Raw genomic sequence first — 10,155 nt, 5'->3', positions numbered from 1 at the left:
TTGTTTCAAGTGGCCCTTGAGAATTCTGCTTCAGTTTTATTCCCTATGGGTACACACAAAGGACCACTTCATCTGTTTGGTTCGACATACCTCGCCCTACTCCTTGTGGTAATGCGTCTTAGGAGCTGAAGCGCACATCCGTGAGCCCCAGCTTGCTGAGGTGCTTTTTTCATATTCCCTTTATAGACCTAAATAGACATCCAAGCGAACAACTTTGCAATAAATCAATAATTCAGCCTGTACCCAGCCGAACCTTGATTTACATTGCATGACAACGAGAGGCTTTTTCTGGAAGTCGGCAGGCGCACGTATTTCCATTCTAGTCTGCCTCGCCTCGCACAGCGTTTTGCACAGCAAAATACTTTTGCGCTCATGGCATAGACCATGAGCTCTAAATTATTTTGCTTAATTTAAACGTACTTTGACACAACGAAAGTCAATGTTTTTTGTTGTTGGTTTTTTTTTTTTTTTTGCTTCCGTTCAAAAGAAGCCCATTTAAAAGGGGCCTGCCCTGCTCAACTTTCTCAGCGCAGAATTTCCACTGCAAACGTTGGATAAAATGGCCGATCTCCTTGGGCCAATTTCGAATCGACTTCCACTATATGAACCCTCTCCCCGCGCTTTTTCCTTCAGTCACCCTCCAGGGACGCTGATTTCGTGCTCCACACGAAGCGCTCGGCTTTCTGCTATGAATTGCTAACGTTTAAAAAGAAACGCACGTTTAGCTGACCACTACCGAAAATTAGACGTGTAAAGTAACGGTTAGCCAGTAGGGACTTTTAAAGCAGAATAATAATAATAATAATAATAATAATAATAATAATAATAATAATAATAATAATAATAATAATAATAATAATAATAATAATAATAATAATAATAATAATAATAATAATAATAATAATAATAATAATAATGACGTGCACAAAATGATAAAATAAATTCCAGTACTAAATTCCTGCGCATTGTCGTACCCGGCTAGATCTTTGCGTTTGCCATTTTTAAACTACTAATAAAAGCCCGCATGAACAGTGCTAAGTGCAATATGTATTGAAATATGCGCTGATTGATTATCTTCTATCATTACATCATACGAGCGTCCTTGAAATTGCAATTTAGCATTCAATTCATTCACCTATATTGTTTCTGCCCACCTCAGCCCTTAGCTGTCACTGAACGACAACCGCCCGAGTGCCAGCGAGCTATTTTTTCTCATTTATCTTTTCTTTTATCAGTGCTTCCAGAGCACGAGAGCACGAGCAGTGCACGTGAGGGCTGAAGGTAAGTTGAGGCCTAAACCATCACGCACATCTGTGCTCAGTGCAGACCAAACTGAGGCGGTATTGCTGGACACTACAATGCTGACAAGCTTGCCGGCGTTGGCTTGTATAGCAGCGGCGGCAATACACCGAGTGCATTGTGATATAGTTTGGAGCGAGCGTTCCACCGTATGAAGGTTTGAAACGCAATTCAACGGACAAGTAAACAGCAGAGAATTTCAGACAGTATGTATACTCATTGAGTTTTATTTCACGCAGTCATCTCACCTTGCACACTTGTCACTCAGCCCCGCACACTTATACATCTTGTTCAGGCAACCGCTTCATGTACACATCCAAAGAAAGGAAAAAGAGCCGCGCGTAGCCTCTGGCCCACAAAACATCATTCGGTGTCGAGTTCTTTGAACAAGCAAACTGATGCACAGATGTGTGTTTTCCCCTTTTAACAGCATACAACCAAAGCCACCACACACTGCTTCAATGAACGGCGCTGATTCAATACGCGGATCCGCTGAAGGCAAGGAATGAAGGCAGATGCACGCAAGAAGCAAAAGACGAATATTGGGAACGTTCTGGTCTGCTTGACATTTCACGTGTTGAACAAATTCATATTTTCAGACTGCTTGTTCAAACATAATATCACAAAAAATTTTTTTCAAATCTTCAGTATAGATGTAAATTAACAGCAGTACAAGACAAAAAAAAAAAAAACTGTTCGGCACATTTCGGCAAGTGAGCACGCCGAAGCAGTGCACAAATTCATGAAGCCAGCCGTCGCTGCTGCTGCGCTTGGCCTAGAAAACGTATTCAACCGATTGTTTTTGGAGGGGCATATATTAGCTCTGTAGGAAAGAGAAGAAACTCACACGAACTTTAAGTATATGTGACCGCAGTAGAGGAACATTCGTGGCTTTATGGGACAGAGATAAACGCTACGCAGGAGTTCGACACCCGCGAACTCCCATAAAAACACCGGTATACATCGTTCGTCTCCTAGAAACACAGTAAAAAGCTTAAGTAGCTTTTAACTTTGCGCCCTACAAAGTGCATTTGCAGTTTGTATCGGCAGCATAAAATCTGTCCGCCGCGACGAACTCTATTATTGTAGCTGCCGCCTTAAGTCCACGTCCGAGTGATTAATGACATTTGTTCGACAGACCCGTGTGCAGTTAGAAATCAGTCTGCCTGCACTTTGATTTTATATTGTCTTCCTTTCTTTGTATCCTTTTTTGTTTCGCTCACGCAGGCTGAATGCAAAAAGAAAAATACACCTCGCCTTCGTTCACCGTTTCCTCTACGACACTCCGATGCGGAGAGCGATTTCAGCTCTCAGACAACATTAGGACGACTTCGCGATGCCTTAGGCTTAGCGGCAATGCCAGAAACTATCGTGCGCTCCTATGAAAACAGTATCTCTATAAAAAGATTCCTCATTTGTGTCACTCATTTATATCGCTACCAAAGGAAAAGCATCTACAGCGTGATGTCTATGTACAGGGTGTTGTTCATCACAGGGTGCAACTCTCAGAAGCCACAAAGATGAAACATGAGAGAAAAAAAAAAACAGACAAAACGAAGGCATACAAACGTGGCAACACACAGTACGAAGAAACGGGCAAAACAGAGTAAAAAAAAAAACACCACAATAAAAATCAACGAGAAAACATGAGACTCATCGTATGTTGTTCTCCTGTAAAATATCTTACAACACACAATATGCGATTTTTAATATGAAGTGAACATCTTCAATGATAAAGACGAGAAGGGGATGTCGCGATGCAGGCAGGCCTGTCCGAAAAGAGAAGCTCCGCGGTCTACTGCGGCACGCAGACCATTCGTTACACCCTAACAAGTATGTATAGCGCAGGCAAGAGAGTCGCACACAAAAAACTCGCACACCAAGCAGACACAACCACGGCGGGAAAAAGTAATAATGTACATCGTCTCTTTCCACGTTGAACGGCTCGTTTCTGCCCTTCGTCTTTTCTTTCGCCCTCTTTTCCGTCATAGGTTTGTATAAATTAGTAACACATGATACACATTCAAGAAGCATGCCACTTAAAGGGGTGAACCATATGGACTATACAATGAACTGTCCTACATCGCCTACAGCGGGAAGCCGAAGCGCAAGTCGCCTCTTGAGTTTCGGCTTCGTGAAGCGGCCACACCCGCAGACGGCAAGGATGTGAGCTGGGCGGGGCAGCGGCCAGCAGCGAGCACTCGGCCCGCGTGTCTCTGGTATAGTGTGGACTGCAAAACGCACGCTGACTGCTATTTTATCTCGCTTCCGAATGTGACCTTTTCGAACGTTTCTTGAAGTACAACGCTTGAAATTTTGCCATCACGCGTACAGCACCACAAGCGCTTGCATTTAGTTAAGTTAGTGAATGTCTCGGAGCGTAAAATTTACCGGGAAAAGCCCGCCGGCCATCAGGCTGTTTACGTTTCCGAGCAACAGGAATAGAGGAAAACTTCGCCAGACGCGAGTAGACGCCGCTGAACTACTAAGCTCACATCCCGCGGCTGTGTGCGTGTGCCGTATAGTAACAACATGCAGATAAGCAACAACGTGCACCGAGGCCGTTGAATCGTCCTTTGTTTTGCGGAAACACATGATGATAACGTCACAGCGAATACACTTTTTTCATCATGCGGTGGCTGTGGAACTGCGAAAGCGCCTCGCAGACAGGTAAACGTGTGCGTAGACAAACGTAAAACTTTGAGCAAACTGTGGCGTGAGACCATGTAGAATCAGTAGCGTTGCCGTCTTCAAGGACAACACCTTCTCGTATGATACAAAGTCAAGAGACGTAATACCTCTTCTGCGTTGTGTTTCGTTTCCTCCGATAAATACACGCAGTGCTATGCTGTAAATAATACGCAGGAGGAGACAATCCTCGGCGAATAAAAAGAAAGGGGGGGAAAGGTGTAGGGAACGTCGTCGATGTCAACTAATAAGCAACGGTGATGTAAGGATGGATAGATATATCCAGCATGGCGACCAGATCACGTCACACTTTTGTCACCGTATTTTGTGTTTCTTTGTGTATGTGTGTGTGTGTGACTGAGACGTAGCAGCAAAAAATGAATTTTTTACACACTACTATAGTGTTTTTGCCGCAGGAGCTACACGGCCAGCAACTTCACATCGAGAGTCACCGCCGAGCGGCCCCCTGCTCCGCTGTCTCTTCGGTTCCCGTGCGACAATGCTCGCTTAAATACGCTCTGAACGATTCGCTTTCGGTAGAGGTTCTCTTTGGGAGCTCCGCAAACAAGACTTATACAATAAAAAAAAAAAAAAAGACACGTATAGCGAGATTTCATCCCAAAATTATGAATGCCTCTGCTCATGATAGTGTAAGAAAAAAAAAAGTTAATTTTGTTCTCATTTTCATCGGGCTGAAGTGGTTTCGTCGCACACAATGCAAACACGGGGGCCAGTTGGTTGATCATACTGGGGAATACTGCGCTACTTGATAGACAGAGACAAGTGTGTGTCATTCGTGTGTCGTCTTTCACTTGTCTCTGTCTATCAAGTAGCGCAGTATTCCCCAGTTTCATCGCACATTTCAGTCGTCATTTTAGACCACTGAGCAAGCAAATTTGCGCTGATTATGGTGCCCCGAATGGTTGAAAAATTAGCTTGCATTACAGGAATTCCAAGTCTTTCGATTTCGTTTTTACACTGCGATACGACTTCCATAGTGCCGAAACAAAAATTTAGGTAATGTTTTACCTTATAACGGTCATTGATTGTTTTGAGAAGGGATTCGAAGCTTCAAAAGGCGCCATCTCGCATCTTTCTTTCACAGTAAAAAAAAAAGAAAGAGAAAGAAAGAAAAAGAAATAGTTCAGTGTTAAAACCTCGTTAGCATTCAGAGACACGATGCAACTGCAACAGAGACTGAACAGAACGATGCCCTCGGAGATCACCGCTCCTAAGCACAAATGTGGTTGGATCGGAAGAGAGTCCTCGCTCTCGTCGCGTCTCCATCTGTCGCACAGGGGGCCACAGCAGCGAGGAGCCCTCCGGGGGCCACGCGGCCGTTTGCTGTATCTTACGCTGTTAAAAATGACTGCTGGTAGTTGTACTCTGGCCGGCCATATATTACATCGCTTTCGTCTCGCGCAGCCGCCGCTGTGGTGGCACAGCGTCGTGCGCCGGAGGCTCCGAAGGAACGGTCGTCGTGGCCGTCATCGTTCTTGCGCAACGCGTGCTTCGCACAGTCCAGAAGAGTCCACAAGGCGGACACTAGATCTTTGGTTTTCGCGAGGAACCGATCACCACCGACGCGCGGTCCTCCCGTCGACGGGCCACATTGGCGGCTCCTCGTCTGTCCCGATCAGGCACCATCTCAAACACCATCTACGGTGGCGGCCAAGTTCGGGAGCTGCTGTCAGTCGCCGCCGCGACCGTGGTGCCTCGAGTTCGTAGTCCCCTTGCGGGCGTAGCAAGGGCGGAGGTCTCCGGGCGGGCGGACGGCGGGCTTTAAGCGTCCCGCAGGTGTCAGCAGCGCTCGCCCTTGTAAGCGTTAGGGCTGAGCGGACCCGCGCTGCTCAAGCCTGTGCCAGCGGATCCGGTCCTGGCGCTATGGGCGTAGTAGTAGGACGGGTCTGCAAAGAGAACGATAGGGCGACAAATGGCATTAGAATGCAGTCACGTTCTTTCAGAGCCCTCTACTCTTTTCTTCTACGGATCTCATTTTCCGCTACGGCTGGTGAATGTATACAATCGGACGTGATTTGAATGAAGGTAAACACTTCAGGATTACCCTATTCGTATTAAGTAAGCTTCTTCACTGCAATTTTTTTCCTCGCAGGAACGCCAAACAAAATACGTGAGCTTAGCTATCCGCTTCATTGTCACATCCTGCACACTGTCAATTTTATGTAAAAGTTGAAGGACCATCGAACCAGGAAGCATTTTTCGTCTTGTTTGGACAAAACAACAGCGATCGCCTTCAGATAACGCAAGACTGTAAACTGAACGGCGCCGATGAAACTGCCATTTACCTTGTTGTGTACAATATGCCTCCATCTATGTATGCACGTGTGACAGTGACAGCGCTCCAAAATATACTGAATTTTCGACCTCCGCTGGAGCGAAATGTCTCTCTATATTCAGGTTGCGGTTGTCGTGGGACAAAAGATGTAGTCAAGCGTCTCTGATAAGAACAATAATTCCACAAAGCAACGGCTTCACGGGATGGCGACTAGAAGGCATGCATTATGATGCTCTTGTACAGGACCCACGGCTCCTGTGGCGCCATATTGCGTACGCGAGTCGCACGCACGCTCAAACGCAATGGTATACCACCAAAGTCACGCTTTCATTCATTTCAAAGCTGACACTATACTGGCACGCGAGTGTTATTCGAGACTGCAAGCTATCTAGCAATTACGTATATTCGCGAGCCTCCTATCAAGATTTTCATTTGTTAGCGTGAAATTTGTTGGAGGTTACTGGACATGTCACAAGCTTATTGCTGTTGAAGAAAGAGTTGGAAAAAGAAAGGCAAGCGGACCCAGGTAGGGTGCACTCGGGGGCCCACTCACTGATGATTCCGCTGGAGCCGTAGCCGTAGGCGCCATAGGCTGCTGCCGACGAATACTGCGTGTAGGGTGACGCGTAAGCATAGTCGGCGCCAGGGATTCCTGCCACCGCAGAGCTGGCAACTGCGCTACCCGTCACTGCGAGTGAAAAGAAGCGGCCGAAACGATTAACCACAGCCTCTCCACAGACACAAAGGAGGCCACAGGACCATGGGCCGCACACAAGACACGATTAGAAAAAGCGAACGGGAAATGAGCTAGCAGTGACTGAGCGCAGCGGAGAGGTATAGTACATGTCGTTAACAATGTACTTAGAGAAGTGAAATATCCGAAAACGAATCATCAAAGTGATATCACTTACATTATTCTAGGAGGGCATGCATCCGCAATCATCCGCATAATCGCCATCGTCGCTACAACCTCACGGCAGCCCAGCAAAACATTTGAGCTGATCGCTCCACCTGAATCCACCTCCTCGTCCTCTTCGTTAACGATTTAGTCAATCTTTTAATTCTGTCACTGGTCATTTGTCGTGCGCATTACAATGCCTATCTCCTCTTATTGATTCAAATAGGACCAGAGACTGTATTGTAAGCTTTCCTTTCCCTTCCATTTCTTTCTGCCGTTCAGCACCGGTTAGCCCCGTCTTTTGTACAGAAGGCGGGAAGTGACGTCACTGACGTGGCTTGCCTGCTATCAGCCCTACCAGTGATCGGGGCGCATATGAAAGGAAAGCGAAAGGAAATATTTAAAAAATACAGTCCCAGCAGTATGAAGTTAGCAAGCAAAACAAGAAACTAAAGAATTAGGAACAAAATACGCTTTCGTCTGTAATCGTAGACACCAAGCACATGAATTTGTTGCACGCCTCCCACAAACTATAGAGTCTCAAATTTTCTAACGATGTAATGCTGTCTTGGTCAAATGTTTTCAGGCCACACGGAGTGGTTTTCGGCTACGCGTCGTAAGAGCATGCACTTACTGACTCCGTGAAGCTCTATATATTCGCTGGAAGATGATAATAACCCTCGTTCTAACTTTTCAGCGTGTTTTGCACTCTAGGAAGTGCTTCGCTATATATATATGGCTCGAAAGCAAGCCATCTGTGCCGAATACTTATAATCAATGCCGTACATTTTACTACCAAGAAGCTGGAGCTTCTTATTATTTTATGTACTTTTATTTATTTTTATTTACCCACACTAACTTAAGTAGAAAGAATATTTCCGTCCTGGACAATGCCTAAAGATCTACTGTATGCGATAAAAATGGGTGGAAATGGATATATTGCCGCGCGCAACATTTGCTTTTTTTTTTTTGTTGTTGCTGTTGTTTTTGTTTTTTTTTTTTTGCTTCCTCGCATATTTTCTGGGTATTCATAATAGTTATATATATATATATATATATATATATATATATATATATATATATATATATATATATATATATATTGTTACGTATATGCCACCGAAGAGGACGACGATAGAAAATAGAGTGAGAGACGACGAAGCTGAAGAAACCGTAGGGACGTGCCTGAACACTTTCTGTGCTCCGCTCTGCTGTGAACACTTGCTCATCACCTGCTGTGGTTTCCTGTGCTAGCCTTCTGCCCCGTATCAATATATGTATATATCGATTTTCGAAGGGCGAAATTCACGGAAAGTGCTTAAGTTCACATCTGTTGAAATTTCTTATTTTTTGCTAACGCCCTAAGTCGGCCGCCATTTTTTCGTTCTCTTCACTTACTACGACCAAAGACAGGCGAGTGCTTTTTAAGCCCGGTTGCTGTACTGGAACACTTCCTGCAATCTCCAGGGGCCCGTGTTTCCACTCGTTTGTTGTCAAGTGCTTGAAATGTCCACGTCCGCTACACGTACACGTAATTCCCAGAGAGTGAAACCAAAGAAGGCGTGAACGTTGTCAGCGGCTTTATCACACACTTCAAACGCAAGCTTATCTAAAGCAAGAGTCGTTGCAGCGCAAGAGAGAGAAGAGGGTGAAACAAGTTAAACGACCGGGATGCTTGCCATATGATCTACATAGTTGCTGTCGATTCTTCAGCTCTCTTTCTCACCAAGACTTGGCGCCTTGCAAATGCGTAGAAGAGCGTTTTGCGCTTCCTTCCTCGGAGACCGATAAGCGCGCTTAACGTGCGAAGCGTCGGCGCGACTATTGCGTCTGCCGTCGAGCAGTGCTCGCGGGGCGACGGTGGGGCCATTTGGGCGAGTGCCGCGCGGCTTCTCTCCGCAGCCGCAGACGAGGGCGGCACTCGTCGACGGCGCGATATGCAAATCAGCCGCTCGGTTAGCTCGCGCTCTCCGCGGCGCGTGTCGTTTTAGGACCGGCCACCTCGTTATCTCTGGCTGCGATCGCTTCTCGGCGGCGCCGCTCTTCTTTCTGCTTGCTCTCGCCCCACGAGCAAACATGGCCTCGGCTGGGCTTCTTCTGTAGTTTTCGGCATGGTGTCACCCTTCGGCGACGGTAGGTCGATATTGCGTGACCCCGAGGCATGTTCGATGTACATGTTTGCATTGACCCGCTTTGAAGCAGCGAAAGAGAGGGGGAAAAAAAAAGGAAACATGACGAGAGGAAACGCAGGGAGGAGGAGGAACAAAAAGAAAAAAAAAACAAAGAAAATAAGAAGACCGCTTTATTAGGACTGGAGAGTGTTTGAGTGTTCGTCCAATTCAGTTAAGACTGAAGTCAACCCTGTACCTTCGGTAAAAATTAGTAGCTTGTATACTCATTTGCCTCAAATCTTTTCCTCCACGATTACATCGAAAGTGCCGAGACTTTAAGTTTAATTCAAAAGCATGTGCGTGAAGCCCGTAGCCCTACGAGCAGGTTAGGAAAGTAATGGTTTGACATAAAGTAATTTATACATGTACCTGGAGCGCCTCAAGTTTCTGCCATGGGAAGACAATGAAGAGAGAAACAAAGCCATAGGCCATATATCGTGACCTGTCTCTTCAGTCAACCTGAGGTGCAGATTGTCTGCCTTCAAAGCTGCATTTCAAGCCATTTTGAACGTACGTACGTAACCTTGCAAAGCTATCCAATGTCATGGACTGATACACGCGTTGGAGAAGTCTCTTCGCTATCGGCTGTGCTGCACGTGTCATTTCCGGCAGTCGCTTGAAGACTCCCATATACTATTCCCTGGGAAAGTAAAACGAGCCGATTTCGCATGCCAAGCGGTCAAGACAAGCTTACTCCCGATTTGTAATGCAACTAATGGGTCGCTCCTGCAACGCCGACGTGATGAGTACAGCGTGTGTATGTATACATTCGAAGAGGCAATCGACTCGGCGAGCTCCTTCGC

General features: G+C 46.0%; 1 protein-coding gene across 1 annotated transcript in view; it reads right to left on the bottom strand.

Moving 5' to 3' along the window:
- Positions 1-1,510: 1,510 nt before the first annotated feature.
- LOC146203905 (uncharacterized) overlaps positions 1,511-10,155 on the bottom strand; it is a 149,162-nt gene continuing 140,517 nt past the window's right edge. The window contains exons 10-11 of the mRNA XM_084603629.1: positions 6,837-6,971; positions 1,511-5,894 (exon numbers count right to left, since the gene is read on the bottom strand). Coding sequence (XP_084459755.1) covers positions 5,788-5,894; positions 6,837-6,971 — 242 coding nt within the window. The 3' untranslated portion in view covers positions 1,511-5,787. The remainder of the gene's footprint in view (positions 5,895-6,836; positions 6,972-10,155) is intronic.

The sequence above is a fragment of the Amblyomma maculatum genome, chromosome 1, assembly GCF_055883805.1.
Source record: "Amblyomma maculatum isolate TAMU_Amacu chromosome 1, ASM5588380v1, whole genome shotgun sequence".
NCBI lineage: Eukaryota > Metazoa > Arthropoda > Arachnida > Ixodida > Ixodidae > Amblyomma > Amblyomma maculatum.
Note: the sequence above shows the minus strand (reverse complement) of the source record. Positions and strands in the feature narration are given on the sequence as shown.